The 21,942-nt window shown below is 49.2% G+C and overlaps 1 protein-coding gene across 1 annotated transcript in view; it reads right to left on the bottom strand.

The window, feature by feature from the left end:
- The window catches only part of KAZN (kazrin, periplakin interacting protein), a 668,025-nt gene that overhangs the window by 71,174 nt on the left and 574,909 nt on the right, over positions 1 to 21,942 (bottom strand). The window contains exons 6-8 of the mRNA XM_007950754.2: positions 20,305 to 20,435; positions 16,986 to 17,036; positions 15,014 to 15,137 (exon numbers count right to left, since the gene is read on the bottom strand). Coding sequence (XP_007948945.1) covers positions 15,014 to 15,137; positions 16,986 to 17,036; positions 20,305 to 20,435 — 306 coding nt within the window. The remainder of the gene's footprint in view (positions 1 to 15,013; positions 15,138 to 16,985; positions 17,037 to 20,304; positions 20,436 to 21,942) is intronic.

The raw sequence follows: 21,942 nt of genomic DNA, 5'->3' as shown, positions 1-21,942 counted from the left end.
TGCGGAGCACAGTTCTACTGGGGCCCACATGGGTCACCACGAATGGAAGTTAACTCTACAGTAACGGTACTGGTGACTTGTTCTGCTGTCAAAAGGCACCCACATTTGGGAAGTCCTTCTTGTAGTCTAACCTGCAACTGAAGCCTGTCTTCTCCTTTCTGATTTGCAGCAAGGAGGTATTCCAGCAGGCTGGTAGCCTCCCCATGCATTTCCATATTTATCCCACTTCCCTGACATGTTTTCCTGGCTAATTTATCCACTAGTGGGTGGGCCTGAAGAGTGGACCCCATGAAAGGATTTTTAAGCAGAGGCTGTGTGCAGATAAATGACTCTTCCCCATGTGTCCAGGTGGAAATGGTGCAAGATTACATTCGTACAGTTCACGGAAGGAAAGCTCTGAGTAATGGGTTGCTGTGGGGTTTGAGGGAGCTCTGGTGGCATAGTGCCTAAGGCATTTGAGCACTAACCGGAAGGCTGGCAATTCAAACCTACCAACCGCTCCTTGGAAGAAAGGTTGGGCAATCTACTTCTGTAATGATACTGTCTCGGAAAACCAAGGAGAGGTCACTCTGAGTCGGATTGGACTCGACGGAGATAGGTTTTGGGTTTTGGTGGGGTTTGAGACAGCTGAGCCCAGGCTCCACACCTAGGTTTTCAGTCATGACTCTTCCCTTCCCTGAGCCCCCAGCTCCTCTCTGGGTCTCCAGACATCTCAGCTTCTCTCTTAGCTCAGCCTGCTTCCTCCAGCCCTGTACAGTGTGGTCTGACTGTCATCTCAGCCCTACGGACTGATGCCCCAGAGACACTGCATGATGAATCCTTGTCCTTTTGCTCAGAGACATGGGAACTACCACTGAGTCAGATCCCTGAGACCCCAGCCCAGGGAGAGGCATTTGTGGGCATTGCCTTTGATGAGCTCATTCTCAATAATTAATGCAGACTGCTTAAAAGCTAAAATCCAAGCCCACTGCCATCAAGTTGATTCCGACTCCTAGTGAGCCTATTGGACAGAGTAAAACTGCTTCATAGGGTTTCCAAGCTGTACATCTTTATAGAAGCACACTGCCACATCTTTCTCTTGCAGAGTGGCTGGTGGGTTTGAACTGCTGACCTTTTAGTTGGCAGCTGAATGCTTTAACACTGTACCACCATGGCTCCTTGCAGACTGCTTAACCTCCCTCAAACTACTCTGCAACTGCCACCCAGAGATTTGCTAAACTGGGGTGAACAACTCCTATTTAATTATTTATTGTACAAAGTCCAATTTAGGAAAAGTAAGAATGTTTATGATCAACATTTACTTAATTTCCTTTAAAATGAAGAGAGCTTTGGTGAGACCGTGGTGGTAACTGCGGTGGTGGGCGTATTCTTACAACTTCAGTGCCTACTTTATTGGATAGGAAACTGTCAAGGAGAAAATTGATGCTACTTTAGGTTTATCTGAGCATCTGCAACATGGAAACCATTTTCCAATCATGCATCCTAAAACGTGGTCATTGGTGGTGCCTGCAGCTGACAGCCACAGTTCCTTCACTGAGGCAGATATGCATCTCAAACCCACTGATACGATGGCCAGACCCAACGCATGGGGCAAAGTGCACTTGCTTGCACTTTCTACCCAATCTGAGAATCAACCCTCTCTCTCCTTATTGGACGACCTCCTTTAATTGTGACATGCCTTTTCTGCTTTCGTCCGGCCCTAAAAAATCAAACAATAACAATAAAAACAAACCCGGTCGCTGCTGAGCCAGTTTCAACTCATGGCAATTCCATGTGCGCCAGAGCAGAACTGTGCTCCACAGGGTTTTCCTTGGCTGACTTTTTTGGAAGCAGATCACCAGGCCTTTCTTCCCAGGTACCTCTGAGTGAACTTGAACATCCAATCTTTTGGTTACTGGTGAGTGTTAACTGTTTGTAGCACCCACAGATTCTTCCTCTAGGACCAGAATTCAGGAAATTAGACAACAAAGCCTTATTCAAACCATTCATGGTTTTTCAGTGGTGTAGTGGCTGGTAACCAAAAAGTAGGTGGTTCAAACCCACCAACTGCTCCGTAGAAAAAAGATGAGGCAGTTTGCTTCCATAAAGATTTATAGCCTTAGAAACCCAGTGGAGTTACTAGTAGTTGGACTAGACTCAATGGCAGTTTTTGGTTCAGAGTGCCATAGTCTGTTGGGCCTCAATTCTTATCCTTGTTCCATCACTTACTGTGTCTCCTTCAGCTGCTTATGATACCTCTCTGAACTTCAGTTTCCTCCATCTATAAAGTTCATGCTGTCATACACTTTGCATGGCATTTTGGAGAGGACTACCTAATACCATTTGTGTTACTTCATCATTTACATCTATATCCTCAGCTCTTGGCCCTAAGCCTGGCACATACGTATAGGAGATGTTCACCTAATGTTTGTTGAATGACTTAATGAGTGTATGTAAAGTGTCTAGTACATGCCTACCACAGTACGCACATAGTAAACGTTAGAAAGTCATTTTATACTGTGCCTTTCCAGCTTCTATACCCCTCCTTCCTGAAAAGGCTAGTCTCTGCCCTCCGTCCTCAGTCTGACACCCTCTCCCCATCCCTGGAGAGGCAGCCACTCTCTGCATTGGTGACCAAGCAGCCCCCTGGGATTTCTGGGAGAGTACAGAGTCACCCTTTAGTCAGGCCCACCAGCACCTTCACTCGAACATGGGATCCTGCCCCCATCTCTGAGTCCCACAAGAAATGGCTGAGTTCCTTGGCTGGGCTCTTGGGCTGCAGATAGGCTGCTCCAGTCCTGCTGCAGCCCTTGTCAGGATGAGATCCTGGGGGCTGGGTGGGTGAGGCTCAGTATTGCTGTAATGACTCGAGGGTTCTGAGGGCAGCCCAAGCACAGAATCCCTCCTCTTCCTCTATCGCCATCCCCAGACTCTCTGGGCCCTGGAAACACTGTCCTGGGTTCAGAAATGAGTGTGGTCCTTCTACAACCTGTTGGGGGGTGGGGTGCAGGAGGGCCCTCGGGTGAGTGAGAACCCATGCCAAATTTAGATGGATGTCTCTGTCCAGAGAGGCCCAGGGGACTCTGTGATCAAGGGGAAAACAAGCACTGTCAGAGTGGGACGAGCCCACAGGGAGAAGACTGGAGGAGAGAGAGACTTGGGGACAAATTTGAGTCATGCGTTTTTTCCCCCAGTAGACATTATTATTATTTTTCTGGTAGTGTAGTGCCTAACCAGAAGGCTGGAGGTTCAAACCCACCAGGCACTTCTCAGAAGGAAGGTTGGGCAATCCACTTCCGTAGTGATATCACCTCGGAAACCCGAGGTCGGATCTGTCTCGATGGCCGTGCGTTTTTTTTTTTTTTTTTTTTTGTATTAAAGAATTGGGGTATATCACGTAACAACCCATATTTCTGGCTTCTTTTGAAAAAACAGAAACTCCGAAACTCTTGGGCTGCCATCCGCATGCCCTACCCTGGCAGCCTTGCTGGGCGTGAGCAGGGGCTGCTTCCTGTAAGTGGGTCACGTGCTGCCCACGTAATTGCCCAGCCCCTGCCCAGCCCCCACAGGCCTCTGAGTTTGAGGAATAGCTGGGATGAGGTGTGTGAGTACTCAGGACAGAGCTGGCACATGGGAGCACTCACAAAGACAGGGCTTTGTCACTATCACCCATAGTCCTCTGCCATGGGACCTGTTAGAGCTGATCAAAAACAGCAGGTAAGTAACTCCAGCTTGCACTGAGTGGCCTCACAATCACAAAGGCTAACACTTGCCTTGTGAGCTGCTGTTCAATCAGCCCTGACTCAGGGCTACTCCATTCACAATGGAACAAAACGCTGCCCGGTCCTCTGCCAGCCCTGTGATTGGCTACACATCAGACCATTGTGTTCTGTAAGGATTTTCATTGGCTGATTTTCAGAAGTAGCTTGCTAGGCTTTTCTCCCTAGTTTGTCTTAGTTTGGAAGCTCTGCTGAAACCTGTTCAGCATCATAGCAAACGTAAGCCTCCACTGAGGGACGGGTGGTAGCTGCCCATGAGGTAAGTGCATTGGCCGGGAATCAAACCCTGCACTCCAGGGAAGGCGAGAGTGCTCTCACTGAACCAACACTGCCTCCATAATGCTTGCCTGGTGTTTTACAATTCAGGGGTGTGAGCTCATTGCCCTGTCCCCTGTGAGGTGGACACAAGCTTCCCAGATGAGGAAAAATAGAGCCCAGAAAAGGCCCGACATTCTGTACAGAGAGCACTGCCGGGATTCAAAGCCTGCAATTTCTCTGACTAACCCTCATTCCTCTCATGCATGTCTCCTGCTTCACTGGTACATGAAGCTGTGCTCTGCCCACCACTTCTATCCCTGTATTATTTGCTCTATGCAACAGCCTGTGTGATAGGCAGCTTTGTCTCCATCCTAAGGGGTAAACTGAAGCTCAGTGGAACGAAGATACTGGTTAAAGGTCACACAGCTCGTAAGAGGTGTCTCTGGGATTGAACCCTGGTGTCTGGAGCCAACGCCTGGGTCTCTCGCCCACTCCTCCCTATGGTGGACTGTTATCAGTTCTGCTGGGCTCAGGCTGTCACCATAAGCCTTGTTTCTTGCACACACACGAAGAGATGAGGGGAACTTGGAACTGACTCTCATTCCCAAGCTGCTCTCAGGCGACCAGCACCTGTTATCTCTGACCTCATTTGTAGATGGGTCTCCAGTCCCCTTTGTGAAGAGTGAGCCACCTTCTCTGTCCCTACAGCTCGGTCCCCTGCAGTGACAGCTGCCAGAAGCAGCCTTCTCCCCTCCCTGGCCTGCGTGCTTCAGATCACAGACCCCACACACCCTCAGGGACCACAGCCTCCTAACAGGAGGGAAGCTGGCGTTGTGCGGGCAGGGAGCCAATTTGGATGTGACTGTGATGTCTCTTGCCTGTCCCAGGGAAAGCAATTAGGCAGTTCAGAGCTGTCAAGGGGTGACTGGGTACCCTGGAGGGCAGGGGGTGGGGCACACACCTTGGCAGGACAGGCATGCCCATACCCCCACTGAATGGTCCCTGTGCCAATGGGCTCGGCCTCCCTGTTAGCACCTGGGACCCAGGATGGCAGACAAACACATGCCCTGGGATGGACAGTTCTCAGCCAGTCTGCAGGGGGCTTTTCTGCCTTCTGAGCTGCAGCCTGCTGACTCAGGCTCAGCATCAAAAAGGATGTTCACTAAGAGAGAAAAGCTCCATCCCCCACCTGGCTCACCTCGCATCGTAAGGCATCCATTTCCTGACTGCACAAAGATCCTGCGTGAGCCACCGGTTCTTTCTGTGGCTACAGGATGTTGGAAAGGTGCCATGCCCTGACTTAGGACCTCAAGCACTAAAGGGTCTGAAAAAATCATTCATTCAAATACTTTCCAAAGAGTGTTCTATGGAACCAGTTAAAAGGCCTGGTCCTGTGGTCAAGTGAGTTCGTGAAATACTTGGTGAAAAAAAGCAACGTTATTCGCTATTGCAGACCTTGTCAGAGCCTTGATAAGTTAATGTGTTGTGTGAGTCTATAAGGGATGGAGATACTTATTGATGTAGGGAGTTTATTTTTCACCCCCTCTGGCTGTATCTTGTGGTCTGAGACAGCTCAGGGTCTTGGCCTGGTAGTCAGGAGTTCTGGGTTCTAGAACCAGCTCTGCTGCTGCTGCTGATGGCCTGCATGGTTGTGGGCAAGTCCTCTCCCTTTTGCAAAACGGGGGTGGGGTGGTGGTGGTGGTGGTAGGTGAGAGGCCCCTGATTGCTGTCTCAGCTCTCAAAGTCTTGCTCCCTCTGGTCCTATACTTGGGCCAATTGCTAAACTTACCGGCCTCAGTCTTTTCATCTGCATAAGGAAGCCTGTCCTGCCTGTCTCACAGGGCTGGTCAGAGGCTGAAATGAGATCACTGATGACTACCTAGGCTGCACTTTTTATATGTATTAATTTATTTCATCCTCGCAGCTGCCCTTTGACATAGTTTCTTACTATCCCTTTTACAGGTAAGGAAACTGAGGCCCAGAGACGTTAAGTAACTTGCTAAGATTCCCAGATTAGGACTAAGCTTTGAAGGCAGAGGGTTTGCCCAAAATCTGTGCTCTTAAGCCCAGGCTTAAGACTCCAGGCTGCCTGGGAATGAGTGTTGTAAACTGTAAAGTCTTGGGGGTTGGGGGGGTGCTGTCTGATGTAGTATCACTGTGGTTCCTAAAGAAATGGGCATGACCTCCCGGGGGGGGGGTTCTCTGGGGAAGCCTGCTAAAGCCCCCCACTGCCTTTGAGTTGATTCTGACTCATAGTGACCCCCATTGGGTTTCCCAGGCTATAAATCTTTACGGAAGTAGATTAGCTCATCTTCTTCCCAGGGAGCAGCTGGTGGGTTGAACCGACAATCTTCTGGTTAGCAGTCAAGTACCTTAAGTGCCCCCATTTGCCGGTTCTGCCAGGGCTGAAGAGGGGCCATCACCACTTCTCACTAATGGTGAGGAGGGGCTATAAGGGATTCTGGGGGTGCCAAGGGAGAGCAGAGAGCACGAGGGGGCCTGGGGCAGCCCATGTCCTCCTCCCATTCTGGAAGCAATCAGGAGGCTGAGGGTGCTTAGGACGATCTAATCCTGTGGTTTTTATACTGCTGTGTAGCTACAGAACCCTTTGCTGAAGTGAAACCCTTATCTAGAAGCCAGATACACTGGAACTTCTGCATGAAGGGCAGTGGATGTGTGCTAGGGAGTGGTGGCTTAGAACACCCCTGCCAGCCACCTTGTGTGGCATGACAGGGACTACTAAGACCCCACAGGTGGATAATTACCAACCTGGTTTGTTTTAGAGGGAGTCTGAAGCTCAGAGAGGGAGCCTGATTGACTGAGGTCACATAGTGAGTCCTCAGCCAAACTGGGAACCAGGAGTCCAGGGCTAGTTAATGGCTCCTGACTGTGCTGCACTGGGGTTGTGGAGCCCCAGGATGGGGTTCTGGGCAGAGTCCTGTTGGGCCCTTTGGGCCACGGCTCCATGCCCAACCACTCCCCAGAGGGCAGCTCAGTTTAGGGCTTGATCCCAATATAGGTCTCATTCTCTGGGGCCACGACAGGCCTTGGGCCGAGGCCCATGCATGCGCGACAGAAGCTAGGTCAGACCCAGGTCCAGGGGAGGCTGGGAAGGTGGATGTGCACAGACAGAAGTCCTGGGAAAGCCCCTCCATACACCTTGGACCTAGGCTCCCACCACTTGGCTTGACCCTTAGCCCCACCATTTCCTATATTCCTCTAGGCAAGTTGGAAGCTCTCTGTGACCCTCCTGAGGCTGGCTGTTTGGCAGGAGATACTCCGACTGTGCAGCAATACCCAGGAAGCTGCTGGTGGTGTGCTGCCAGGGGAACGGCCTGAGGGCTCGCCTGATGTGGCTTTTCCCTAGCTGGTGAGCTCTGGGGCAGGCTGAGAAGAGGGTCTTAACCTGCCTTACGATGGTTTCTCAGGGACGCTTTCCAATGTCAGCTCTGCACTAAAACACACAGGCAGGATGCGCAGCTCTCAGCCTTCCTCCCTGACCTCCTGCAACTGAGCTCACCCTGCGGTGCTAGTTCAATATACACAGATCCCAGCGCCTCAGCCCTAGATCTTCTGACTGGATGGGTATGAGATGGGGCCTGGGAACCGGTATCCCCAATATTCGAGGCAAGTCAGCTTGCTGCTACTACTTACTGGTGGTTTCCAACCCAACTCTGAGTTTCTTTCCTTCTCACTCATTCTTTCCCTCTTGGGACCCTTCTAATGGACTCTTACATGGAGGTCAGTGTGTGGCAGGTAAGAGCAGAGCTTCTGGCTGAATGGGAGGCTGCATCCAGCCTGCTAGTTCTTCACCAGCAACGGCAGCCCTTGATGCACCTCTGAGGAATCCACTGCAGTTTTGTGGAACACAGTTTGAGACTCCCTATTTATTCTACCCTTTTCCTCTATTTCTGGAGAAATTGAGCCCCAAAGAGCTGGTAAGCACAGAGTTTGGCTTCCCCTATAAGCATAGCTTTCTCAAGCTCTCTGAAGCTTCCTGTTGATCAGCTGTCCCTGAAGGGAAACTTGGGGGGAGGGAGGTGATCCCCAGTTACAGAGACACCATATAACATGAGAATATGGACTTTAGAGCCAAAAACACTGCAGTTGTGTCCGGTTCTGCTTCTTCCTAGCTGTGTGACTTTGGGCAAGAACTATCCTCTCTGTACCTTGGTGTGCTCATGTGTAAAACAGGGACGATAATAGTAATTCATCTTGGAGGGTTGTTGGAAGGACTGTATGGATGATTATCTGCAAAGGCTTGGCACAGGTCAAGTACTTTAAGTTACAGAAAAACTGAGGCCCAGCTCGCTGCCAGATCAGTGACCCCATGCTCTGACACTGGGTTTTACAGATGTGCCACCCTACAGTGACCCTCAAGTCCTCTGTCTCAGATCCCAGCCTTGGGCAGCATAACTGCTTCCCTTGGTTCAAATTTCCCTGGGACAGCCACACTAATGCGTTTCTAGCTTAACTCTTTAAAAAGATGAGATTTTGTCAGCAATGTTAGTGGTTTTCAGGCACAAATGCCTCAAATCCCCCCGTTCCAAGGTAGAGAAGCCTGGATTCTCCTACAAAGCAACACAGAACTGAATTTGGACTCTGCTGTTTGCCGACCCTATAATTGAAGGGACTTCAAGTTCATACAGCCTGATGCCCTGATTTTACACCCAAGGACAAGTTTCAGTTGAGTCATCTCTGAGCTCAAGAGGTTTCTCTAGCTGCCTCCATGCTCTCCTACCTGCAGTTGAACTTAAACTCACGTCTCAAATCATGGAGAATCTAAATCATGGGCCAGCCCTGTCCCCAGTCTCCAAAACACACTCAGCTCTCGTTTCTGAGTTTAGAAGGAAGGGATGTTTTTATACCCATTTTACAGATGAAGACACTGAGGCTGAAAGGTTAAACAACTTGCTTGAAATCAAATGCAGGGCCAGAGCTAGGAGCAAAGATCCAGGCTTGGGCTGCAGCATCCTCCAGATGGGGCATGAATAAATTCCCAAGGGCCAATCCCTCCTTTGGGAGTTCTGGGAGGATGACATGCAATTTTATAGTTTCTCTCGCTTTGGTGCAATTAACTGCTCCTTACTGGTAACCTACGCAGGGGCTCCCCAAGCCTGAAACTCAGAAACACACACAGAGACACACAGCCCGTGTTTTCTGATTGCTGATTCAGTTCCGCCTGGTCCCACACTCAGTCTTTGGAAGCCCTGGCATGTTTAGGAAGAATTGGGCATGGTTTTCAGTTGCTGCTATTCTTGCTTCTTAAAGATGGATCTTCTTGGAATGGCTTTCTCATTCAGTTTGTTGGGGATGGCGGGCAGAGCCCTGTAGAATGCAGCGTTGCATATTTGCAATATTTTCCTATAACTGGGCTTTAAGACAGCATGCAGTGTGGCTCAGGTATGAAATTATCCACACCCCAGTGGCCACCACAGATTCCTACTTGATCTACATGCCCCAACGGGCCTGCAGAGTGACATGTCATTGGTGATGTGCCATCTCTGACTGACATTCAAGGAACTTCTGGCATAAAGTCAACATCAACTTGTATAATAGAACATCTATTTTTAAGTTAGCAAGGCTTTATTTTATAATATAAAACTAATGAATCAACTCAATAAAGAATAAGCTACTTATGAGTGTTTCCTCTTGATTCGTTATCAAGTCCATTTTCCACTGGAAAATGGGAACAAGTGGGAGGGAGGTCAGGGACCATGGCATGTTCTTAGTGGTCAGAGTTGAAAAAGAGGCACAAGAGCCATTTGTTCAGAGCAGGTGAGCTGGATTGGGGAGTCTGTAGCCCCCGTTTCGTAAGAATGCATTGTTCTGGGAAGGGACTGCTTTAGCATATTGTCAAAGGGCTGATGGCCCCCATGCTTCAGGCCCCAAGGAACCCCGGCTGCCTGAAGCTACAGCAGCCCAATCCTGCAGTTAGTGTGGGGCAGCCCTTGGTCCCCAGGCTCCTCCAGTGGCTCAGAGGGACGTCACATACCTCCTTCCATGTGTGGCTGGAGCTAGCCTCTAGGATGCTGGGCACTGGTACAGTGAGGGGTCCAATGGCAGGGCCAAGAATACAGATCTTATGCTTGACCTCAGCATGGTTCTGCTCTGCCCTCCCACCGGTTCTGCTCTGAAGGTGGGCTTTCTGTGGCTGGGAGGAAAGGGGGCTGGAAACAGACTCAGCCACAAAACCACAGGAGTGTCAGGCTATGCCAGTTTCATCTGATTGGCAGTGGCAACTGAGGGACAGGGATGGGGCCTTCACACCAGGCCTGGATGAAGCGGTGCAGATGCCCAGCAGTAGGCAGGCACCATCTGCTCAGGCCTAGCCCCTCCATTCCCAGACAGTGGAGTGGCTAAAAGCTCACACTCTGCAGCCAGACCCCAGAGGTTCAAAGTTCAGCTCTACTGTTTACTAGCTCTCTGATGCTGGATGATTACTTCACTTCAGTTTTCTTGATCACATAGGCTGTAGGAGGATTAACTGAGTTAATACAGGTACTGTGAGTAGCATGGACCATGGTAAGTGCTTAAGAACTGTTAGATATTATTATTGTTACTAATATTAGGTTACACGTGTTGGAGCCTGCCAGCACAGGTGGGAGAGAACATGTAAGGGCCACCAGGTACAGTCACATGGGTTATGCTGCACAACCCTGGAGGACAGTGCATTCTGGAGTAATGCAGTACACAACCCACACAACTGTACACTGGCCCTGGAAGCCTCTGGCAGCCCTGCTCCAATTTTTGACTAATAGGCACCAACAGAAGGTGGACCGTTTGTGACAAGGTCTTGGAGGAGATTCTGTTAACAAGGAGGTGGTGTGGCTTTTTAATAGAGCTACAGAGATTTGAGTAAGCCCTTGAGGTCACAGGATTTTAGGAGTGATAGCCAGTGGTGCAGTGATTAAGTACTTGGAAGCTAATGGAAAGGTCAGTGGTTTGCACCCAGAAGCTGCTCTGAGGAAAAAAGATGTGGCATTCTGTTTTTGTAAAGATTATAACCTTAGAAACTCTATGGGGCAGTTCTACTCTGTCCAAAAGGGTTGCTATGAGTTGGGATTAACTCGACGACAGCAGATTAGTGAGAAGCTTGGCCAAATAACTCCCCGAGGGGTTGCGTTAGTTTTGGGAGAGCAAATAGGCTTTATCTTTGTATGTTGTTGTTGTTGTTATGTGCCATAGAGTCGGACCCGACACATAGCGACCCCTCCTTGGGTTTCTGAGGCAATATCACTACGGAAGTAGATTGCCTCATCTTCCTTCCGAGGAGTGGCTGGTGGGTTTGAACCGCCAGCCTTCTGGTTAGCAGTCAAGTGCCTTAGGCACTATGCTACCAGAGCTCCCTATCTTTGTATATCAACTCTTAATTGATAGGTAGTGGCTGTATGAACTGTTGTAAAGTGAAGAAATCAGAGGCCACTTTGGGATTAAAAGAAGGGCTCTTTAATTGATTAGTGATGTCTGCTTAGGCCAGGGCAAGGAGAGCAATGGCATATATGTTGGGATGTTTACCCTTCTTCTATTAACTCTGGCTGCACATTAGGATTAGCAAAGGAGGCATTACACTCTGATTCTGGGAGTACGGCCTGAGCATCAGTATTTTTTTCTGAAAGCTCCTCAGGTGATTCTACTGTGTGGCTAGTTTGAGAAACGCTGGGCTAATCCAAGAGGGCAAGTGTCCCAACACACATGCCACAACTTCTCTCACAGGCCTCCTGACAGACATCACTAATTAATTACAGATGAAGGCTCAGTTCCTTGCAGCCCTGAGCTTTCTTGACATTCTAGGATCCCATGTATCCCTTTGTGTCCTTGTTAAACAGAGGTCCCCCTTTTATGTTTTCCTGGTATAGTCTATACATTACATCACTTTGTGCTTTTTCCCAGCAGAGATGGCTGGGGGATTAATAAGCCAGTTTCCCATCAGTCTTATTGCTGGGGAGGATTTTTTTTAAGTTGGGGGTTAACTGGGTAGCCTCTTTTTTGGTAGCTCTCCCTGTGGCATCTCATGGTGGAGACCTAGGGCTTTGTATCTAGAGGGTCTCCCTGGGCTTAGAAAAGCCTGCCACAGTCTGGCTTCAGTCAAGGAAGCCCCATGGCCCTATCTCTCTAAAGCTCCTCTTAGCCCCAGGGGTGGGCAGAAACTGGGGATGGTGCAGAGGCCTGTGAGGTCTCAGGAAGCAACATGCCCCAAAGTCACAGGCCCCAATTCTGGGCCTTTGGAACGAGTGACGGGGGAGAAAGGAGCAGATGAAAGCTGACCGGGGCTGGCTGAGCTCCGAGCACGCAGGCTGCCAGGGCCAAGAAGCAGTGCCTTAGGAACACAGGGCAGCCCTGGAGGCTGGCCAACACCTGGAAATTACAGTCAGGGTGGCAGAGAGGAGATGTTTCTGGGAGCCACCTGGCTCGACCCCTCATGTGCTCAGATACCAGACAGCTTTCCTCAGCCCCTCCCACTTGTCCCTCAAGACCTGGCCCTGGAATTCCAAGGAGCAGGTTGCTCTGGGCTTCGCCTCCCAGCGGGCACAGCCTCCCACCCGGAGCCAAATAGAAGCAATCAAATAAGATAGAGTTCAGTAATATTTTAAAATAAGCTTTATTTAGATTTTTTTTTTTAATATTTTATATTTGCATCCATGCCTTCGAGAAACCTTTCCCACGGGAAAGGTTATTTTCATCTAGTATTACCCATAACTCATTCACTATTTGACGTAGTTCTCTTAAATAAATCATCCTTAGTAACTTTTAGAATTAGCTTCTAATTTTACAAAAACTGAAATGAAAAGGAACTACTAAATCATTACCAGGAGTGGTTGCCATCTTATTTTCAGAAGTAAAGGAAAAACAATTAAAAAAAAATCAATCAAAAGAAAAAATAAATTCATGAGGGAAAAAAGTATTTTCTAAAATCTCTGAAGAGCGAGATGCCAGCTATGGCCGTTCTTTCACCGCGAGGCTTGGTTAAACAGCTCAGCGACAGGAACAGAAAGATCCTGACTAGGTACCCTACCTATTTCTCCCCAACCCTGGATCAGGTTGAAGGAAAGAGAGCAGCTGACTGGGGCTTTTCGGTTTGTTTTCGAGACTTTGGACCAAATATCCTACCCATCTTGATAGATACTCCGGCAAGTTTTAATCGCCTGGTGTCTTTTTAAGAGCTAATGATGTCACTGTTAGCAGAAAGCATAACTACGGTTGTCTAGAGGGTGGTGTGACTAGAGCTGTGTTAGTGGTTAAGGAGGAGCAGAAGGAAGATTCTTGGGTCAAAAGAAAAGGGGAGTTGGGTTGTAGGCCTTGGGAGGACCCAGCTGTGAAGCTCACACTTTCCCCATCACCCAGCATTAAAATGCACACAGTTCCTTTGCTCTTGAAGAAGACTCGTTGGGGCCAATGCTGCTCCCCAAATAGGGAGACCAGATGTTTCTGGAGCCCTGCTCTCCTGGGTGAGTGGGCTCAAGCTGTCACAACTAGATGGAGGACAGGGCCACAGGGACCCTGAGAGATCCTACGTGCCACAGGAGAGCCAGTTGAAATGGAGAGGCCAGAGGGCCCAGGTGCTGGATGCTATGTCCCCAAGACCCTTTGCTTGAGATGGGCACCTCCCGCATCCTCCTGCCTGGTGACACCTGCCTGATCATGTGCAGAATCGACTGGGATGAGAAAGACACAATGTTGAGGAGGATCCCTGTGGACCACCTCAGGCTGAGTGATAGATACCCTATGGTTGGGTGGTTGACTATCTCCCCTGCATTCAACCTCTCCCAAAAGACAGACCCAAGAGAAGGCGACCCCTGTAGTCATTGCTCTGCTCATGAGGTCAGTGCTCTGCATTTTGGATCAGTAAGTACATAAAGGCCCAGGGGTGAGCTGTGAGTGGGCCGAAGGTGGACAGCACTTTCATGCAGGGCCAGGGAATGGGGGTGAAGAGAGAAGGAACAGAAAAAGGCAAGCTCGGAAATCCAATGGTCCCTGGGTTCTGGCCACCCTAAACCCTACCTTGCACAGTTTGGCAGCAGCATGATAATAGAACAGACACATCGACAGAGACACCCACCTCCCGCCCACCCCATGGAAAAATATACATTCCGATATTTAAGCAATAATTTAGATAGAATACGGTTTCTGCATTTGTGCAAATAAATTAACTGAAACAATTTTCCTTTTTCCTTAAAGAAAGACGGAAAGAAACAGCAACACAACTCAAAAACTGGCAGGCCGTTCCAAAGAGCCCGCTGGACCTTTTGCAAAACCCAGCCAAGACAAGGCCCCTTGGCCAGGCTTGTGGGTCTTAGCAGAGAGCAGACCTTACCCTGGTAACGGTGTTTTGTGGCAAAAGTGACTTGGGCACACCTCGAAAATAGGATCTGGTCTCACACATTCACACTGGGGGGGAGGGGGGTTGGGAGGAGGGGGGCACATCACAAACAGACCACATCGTCGGCGAGATGGGCTCCAGCAATCGGGGTCCGGACCAGGGACATTTATAAGCACAGAGTCCACATTAGTTTGTTATTTACAAATACACAGCAGTCCTTCAAGTTTTCAAGTTTCATAAAAAGGAGGAGGGGAAGGGAGAAGAAAAAACAAAACAAAACAAAACCCAACAAACCAAACAGAAAGAAAAAAAAAAACATTGAAAACCAAAACCAAACAAAACAAAAACCGGATTAACAATACAACTGTATCGCTCCAAAGACAACAAAGAGTTGACATGTTCACACATGGTTTGTAGTATGTACATCAATTACAGAGGTGGCGACGCAGAGGAGGGGGTCCACACTTGGGTTTTCACTTGTTGGAGGCGCCCAGCTACACCCAGCACCCATGTGTGCAGGAGCACACCCCTGCATGTGCCCCCGAGCACCCCCAGACACGCAGCCCCACGCACACACGCACGCTCACGCGCACAGACACGCCTGCCGGGCAGCAGGCGCAGGGAGGCGGGTATCACCAGTCTGCGTCCTCCTCTATGTAATAATCAGGGGTGGTACCATCAAAGAGGCCGGGGTCGAGGGACTTCCGCTGCTTCCCTCTGGCAAAGACACGGGAGATGGAGCCGAACCCCATCTTCTCTTTTTTCTTTTTCCGTTTTTGGTCTTCAAGGTCCTCTAGTGACTGAGGAGGCAGGAGCACAGTGGCACCGGGAGAGGGAAGAGAAGGACAGAGACCTTAGCTGTGGGCAGAGACAGCGAGCAGAGTGCAGGGTGCAGGGGAGGGACGGCCTCTCAGCGTGAAGCTATGGTGCAGGGATGGGGCCACGGGTAGTTAAGAACACCAGGGTCTGCCCCTTACCCACCGGGGGAACTTGGGCCAGGGACAGAACCTCTCTGGGACAACAATAAATTCTACCTAAACCTGATATGAGATGTCACTGAACAAACAAAAAACCCAAACCAGCTGCCACTGAGTCAATTCTGACTCACGGCGACCCCATGTGAGTCAGAGGGAACTGTGCTCCCCAGGGTTCTCAATGGCTGAGTTTTTGGAAGTAGATCACCAGGACTTTCTTCCGAGAGGCCTCTGGGTGGGCTCAAACTACAAACGTTTTTGTTAGCAGCCGAGTGCTTAACCGTTTATGCCATCCAGGGAGGCTAAAACTGCATCGAGCAGTGCCTGGCATATCATAAGCACTCAGGACTAAGACAAACCAGGAAGAAAGGTCTGGCAATCTACTTCTGAAAATCAGCCAGTGAAAAACCAGTGGATCACAACTATCTGAACTGCAGCTGATCACGGGGGTGGCGCAGGACCAGGCAGTGTTTCATTCCGTTGTGCCTGGGGCCGTCATGAGTCAGGGACTGCCTTGACAGCAGCAAACAACGGTAAGATATTAGCCGAGGTTGTTGTTTGTATTATTATTGAAATGTAATTTCAATTCTGTCCATTCAATACTCCGCCGTGCCTGTAATCATGCCCGTGATGGGAGAAGACCACGGGATGGAGGGGCAGCCACAGCCCTGTCTGCAGTGGCAGTAAGTGTACAAGTTCCCTGTGACCATGGAAAAGAAGGTCTAAGAGAGTCTGGCCAATGACAGAGGAAACCCAAGCTCTTTCAGCCAAGAGCAAGGACTTTGGAAAGATGCTGGACACTGTTGAGCAGGGGGCTGGGGCTGGGGCTGGGGCTCTAGTGCTGGTTATGTCACTACCTGTGGGATCTTGGAGAGTTCCCCAGATTCTCTGAACCCCAGTTTGCTTGCCTGTGAAATGGGGGTAACAACAATGATGATGATGGTATCTGCTTTGCCCTCCTGTCAGGCCATAGCTTAGGGATTGTGGGGTGGTGTTTGCAGGAGTGCTTTTACATACTGTCAAGTGCTTTATACAAAGACACGAGGTGGTATTAAACAAACAAAGGTGGGGGTCAGACTAGATGAATGGTTTCCCAAACTCAGTGTTATCTGAGCTCCAGGCCCTGTCCCAGAACCAGTGGATCAGAATCTCCAGGGTGAAGGGCCCAGGAATCTTCTCTAGCTGACTGTGATGAGGACGGGCAGCACACACACCGGCATTTGGGGACCTCAGGACTAGCGACATGATCTTAGAGGCCCCTTCTGGTCACCAAATTGTCTTCCCAGCAGCCCCTTCACTCTGATGGTAGAATAGCAAAGTGCTGAAGATACATAAAAACTTCGAGCAGTTGGAAGCCCCAAGAATCCACCACCTGGATCAGCCTTTAAATAATCATAATTTAAAAATGTCGCTGCCAGGAGAAGACATGCACCAGATTAAGGATGTGGTGCACTTAGTAGGTCTACAGGGCTGTTGATAGGGGTCTAGAAGAGGACACGGAAGAGACAGACCCAAGTTCTGAGTGTGGCTCAGGCAGCAGCCTACACATGACTCATTTAGTGGCTTCCCTTCTCTGTGCCTTGGGGAACTGAGTATGCAGGTTGGGATGACCAGGGGCCCAGGGAACAAGGGAGGGCATCATGATGAAGCGGGGTAGGGTGAGGGCACACCTACCTGTACAATGGGGTTGTGCAGGTTCTTCTGAACTGGGCCTGGACTGTCGCCCTGCAGCCAAAGGAAGAGGACAATGAAACAGCAGAAACATAAGATGCCTGACTACAGAGGTGGCCTGTGGGGGTATGGGCGTTCCATGGAAGGAATATGTCCCTCAGGGGCTACTCGGCCTCTTTAGTGGAGAACCCATCTCCCATCTCCTAAAGCAGACACTTCCAGGTAGCTCAGCGATGGGGCCTGGGGTTGACTGAGATGCTGCCTGAACTAGAGGTCCTGGCCAGAGGCCCTGGGGACCCTGCTCTGGTCTGACCCCTCAAGGTCCAACACCCTCTCACCAGCACATCAGCCATTTAAAGGCTTCTAAGATCCTGTCTCAATTAGTCCATCATGTTAGTAACTGGAGGTTGGTTATGTTTGGCGCTTTTCATGAAGAAATGTAATTTTATTAAAAAACCACACTAAGATGGTAAAGAATTCCAGGACAGAACTGAACCCAATAGGCCACACAGCCTCTAGGATCCCCTACAACCAATGCAAGGAAACCTTTATTTTTGCGGAGGGGAAAGCAGAGCTCGTTAGCCTCATTTAGAGATGAAAAGAGGCTCCAGACTGTCCAGTATCATGGAACAGATCAGAGCCAAGCCAGAGCTTGAACTCAAGGCTGGCTGATTCCTTCTGGTCCAGTGTTCTTTCTGGGACACTCTGCAGTCTGTGGGTGTGAAAAAGCCTTCACTATATCTAGGAATCAGTCTGCCCCACCTTGAGCAGCTAGTTCATTGTAACCACAAAAGTCATTACTAGGGCACCCCTGGTGGTTGTTTACTGAAATTACAGGCATAATGCCATGAAGAAACAAGGTGTGTGCCAGTTGAGTCAACATCCACCCACCTTCTCCAACCTCTCTGCTCTGAGTTCTCACCTCCGCTCTACATTACTGGCCAGAACACAAAAGGATGGGGCGGTCCTTAGCCTAGCCCAGGCTGTTCTTGGTGCCAGGTCAAGTGCCTGAAAATGAGGGTTACCTTCCTGGCTTACCCGTGCCGGGATGGGGGATGAGGAGGGCTGAGAGAATGGACATGAAAAATGGCAGTTTAGTCTTTACTCCCATCTCAAGGCTTGCAAACAGAACTCATTCTACAGACAGCTAAGATATTCTACTCTGGGTAGGACCATCTGTGCCAAATTTATGGGGAAGAGAGAGGCCAGTGCCCGCTAAAATGCCTGTGTGCAGACAACAGGCTCATCAAAGCACCTATTTCCTGGCAGCAGGGGCCCTTGTAAGGTGAATTTGGAAATAAATATGCTAGACCTGACACCTCTAGCAGGAGGTTAAGTGCCAAGGCCAAGTTGGGCAAAAGGTTAGGCCTGAGTCAAATGCAATTCAGAGAACCCTTTCTGCAGAACAGATTTTCCAGCAGTATTTTGGCTGTCAGAGCTTACCACGAGAGGACAAAGCACGGTCCCTGGGAAGGCATTCTTATCTGGGACATGCATGGGTACTACAGGGTGTCTGGCCTGCATTTCAGCCTCTCTACCCTGCACTGTAGAATGAAGGGCACTGCTGGCTGCAGGTGTAACTTAACATCAGTCCCTCAGAACCAGAGAGGATGCTAGCAGCACTTCTAGTGGCCCACCTTCCTCATGCTGGGCCTGTCAATCAAGACAACCTTTGTGACTCATGTCCCCTCCTGGGGACAAGAGGAGAATACACTGCTTCCCTAATGCACCAGTTAAGAAGGATCCCAGGCAGCCTCGAGCAAGATTCTTCTGCAGGTGACCTTCCCCCCATCCTGATGCAACTTCTTTTAGTTTAGTCATGGTGATTTTCATAAGTTTTTCCATTGTTATTTATTGTGGGTTGAAAATGTCTCCACTATTATTACTTGTACATAGGAAAGTTATTGATTTTATTACATTGATTTTCAACCAGCACTGTTCTGTGCTTGCTTATTATTAGTTCTAATAGCATTTCAGGCTATTCTCTTACAGGTGGACAACTGTATCATCGGCAAATAATGATTATTTTGTCTTTTTCCCAATGTGTTCACCTGGTTTCTTTTTCATTATTTTATTTCACTGGTTAATAAAGCAACATTAACTGAGGTTTTTTCTTTTTCTTTTTTTTTTTGAAAAAACCTTCCCTCGCATTTGAAATCCTAACCCTACTGTCTTTGTCTTCAGTGTATGAGTGAGCTGGAACAAAAAAAGAGTGGTCCTATACCCTGACCTCAATATTTCATGTTAGAGTCTCAATATGGCTTCCTACCATCCTCTGATGCTTCACCCACCTTCATTCATCCCCTGCACTCCTTGGGAGCCCATCTGTCTGCCCCACCCGTCACCAAGAGTTATGTCATTTGTGCCTCTTGGTGGCTGGTGTCCAGTATGTAATCAAATAAGCAAAGTAAATGCAGGTAAGGACCATTTAACACACTTAGAACAAATTCATGGGACACTTCTCAAGAATGCCAAAACTACTGGGGAAGAAAAAAAAAAAGAAAATCATTCTATTTCATTACTAAGCAACCCTGATGGTTGCTTACTGGAATTGCAGGCATTATGCTATAAAGAAGCAAAGTGTGTGTTACTTGGGCCAATGTCCACCCACCTTCTCCAACCTCTCTGTGCTAAGTCCCCACCTCTGTTCTAAATTAGTGGCCAGAGCATAAGAGGATAGGGAGCCCTTAGCCTCAGTCAGGCTGTTCTTGCTGTATCAGATCAACAGAGAGTGACCTGGTGTTATTTTCAAGTTCGTCTTGCTTACTTGTATGCATACCTGTTAAGATGGGGGATGAAGATGGCTGAGGGAAGGTATGAGCTAAATAGTAGCTTAGCCTTTAGTCCCATCTTCAGGTTTGCGAACAGAACTCATCTACAGGTAGCTATCTTGTTCTGCTCCATTCCTACACAAAGAACTGACAGATGGCCCTGAAGGGGAATGAGGTGATGCTGGTATAGCCCCCTGAGTTCACAAGAGTAACCTTTGGGAGGAGAAGCCCACTGTCGCACACATCGTCCACCAGAGGCAGAAGCGTGAGCTGCACAGACCCCGCAGCCAATTCAGGCCTGCCTTCCTTTCAGATAAGGGGTCTCTGGATTTTCCTTGCCCTTCTGGACACAGGGAACATATGGGCCTCATTTCTTTCTGTCCCCACATCCATCGCTTCTTGCAAAAGGAAAGAACAGAACAGGAAATGCATTTGCCAGAGTGCTCCCTGGGTGGGCGAGAGGAAACAGCGAATACGTCTTTACCCCTCCACCCTGCCCCCTGCAGATTCCGGGCAGGGCTCTGGGCTGGCCCTGCGGCTGCTGGCCTTACGTTGCAGAGGGAGTGTGTCCGGTGTCTTGGGGAGTTGATGTCACTTGGTGTGGATGACCGGTCGCCTTCAGCAGCAGATGCGTCGGAGATGACAGAGGGCTGCCGGGAGTGGCAGGGGCTCACCCTGACCGCTGCAAAGCAGAGACAGCTGGTAAGTGAGGGGCAGAGGGAATGTGCTCATCTTTACTTCACTGCCCTGCAGGTGACCCTGCCTGATACATCCACTCACCAGTGGGAACTCACAGACACAGAGAAGGGAAGGGACGTGCCTAGCTCTCAGCCCTTCTATTCCATAGCCCCACACGTCATCATAGAGCAGTTGCTGTAAAGACCTCATATCCTCTGGAAATGTCTCTTTACCTATACGCCCTCTCCTAACCAGGGTGAAGGAGAAGATGCAGGAGTTTCCAGAGAGCTCTGCAACTTTATTCACAACTGCTCACTCACCTGGGATGTTCTCTAGACCTGGTGCTATCCTAACCAACTGGTCAAGACCAACTTCTCCAGCTAGAAGCTTAGAGGCCACCACTGACTCCTCTTTCTCCCTCACACCCATATTCAATCACCAGCAGCACCCCCTAAACACAGCCCCAAGTCTGTCTTCGTGTCTCCAATCCCAATGCCACCACCTGAGTCCAGGCCACCAATGTCTCTCACCTGGAAGACAATGGCAACCTCCGACCTCCTGCCTCCCCTCTAGCCCTCTCCAACCCATTCTTCACACTGCAGCAGAGCAATAGGTAACTTACCTCTCTGGGGATAAAAGAGACATACTCTTCATCTGGCCTCCATGCCTGTATATGACACGCCCTACCACCACATCAGCCCTATCCCTTGTCACCGTGCTAGAGTCACACCAGCCTCTAACAGTACCTGACACATGCTACCTCTCTCCTTCTCAGCCCTTGGCTGGGCCTGCTGCCTATCAGGCTCATTCCCCCCTGCAAGCCTGTCTCAGTTCTCTAGTGCTGCTGTAATAGAAATACCCCAAGTGCATGGCTTTAATGAACAGAATGTATTGCCTCACAGTTGAGGAGGCTAGAAGTCTGAATGCAAGGCAGTGGCTCTAGGGGAAGACTCTGGGTCCACTCTGGGGGAAGATCTGGCCTCAGCTTCTGTCACCTCGGTGCTCCTTGGTTCCTTGCCAGTCTCCATGTGGCATCTCTCTTTTCCCCATGTCTCTGTGCCTGTATCTCAAAAGTGATTGGCTTCCCAGGGATAAAGCTCAGAAGGCAGGAAGGGATAGGGAAGAAGGACGAAAGAGATGGTAAACACAGAGAGGAAGCGCAAAGAGTGCTTTTACAACGTGGGGATTACAATCAATGTCATAAAACAAAATATGTATGAATTATTGAATGGAAAACCAATTTGCTCTGTAAACTTTCACCCAAATCACAATTAAAAAAAAAAAAAAGACTGACTAAAGGCACACCCTATACTGATAGGGGCTCATTAACAAAGAACCCTATTTCCAAATGAGATTGCATCTATAAGTACATGATTGACAAGATAGATTTTTGGCAGACACAATTCAATACATAATAAAGCCTTAACTAGACTGAGAGAGGCTCCCCAATCATGGCTCTCCTCATTCTGGTATTATTTTTTCCTATAAAAGCTCTTAATTTTTGTCCATTT

Source organism: Orycteropus afer, unplaced genomic scaffold (assembly GCF_000298275.1).
Source record: "Orycteropus afer afer isolate SDZICR_OR568_19922 unplaced genomic scaffold, OryAfe1.0 scaffold00288, whole genome shotgun sequence".
In the NCBI taxonomy this organism is placed as follows: Eukaryota; Metazoa; Chordata; class Mammalia; order Tubulidentata; family Orycteropodidae; genus Orycteropus; species Orycteropus afer.
The sequence above is the reverse complement of the archived record's forward strand: the minus strand, read 5'-3'. Positions and strand labels throughout refer to the sequence as shown.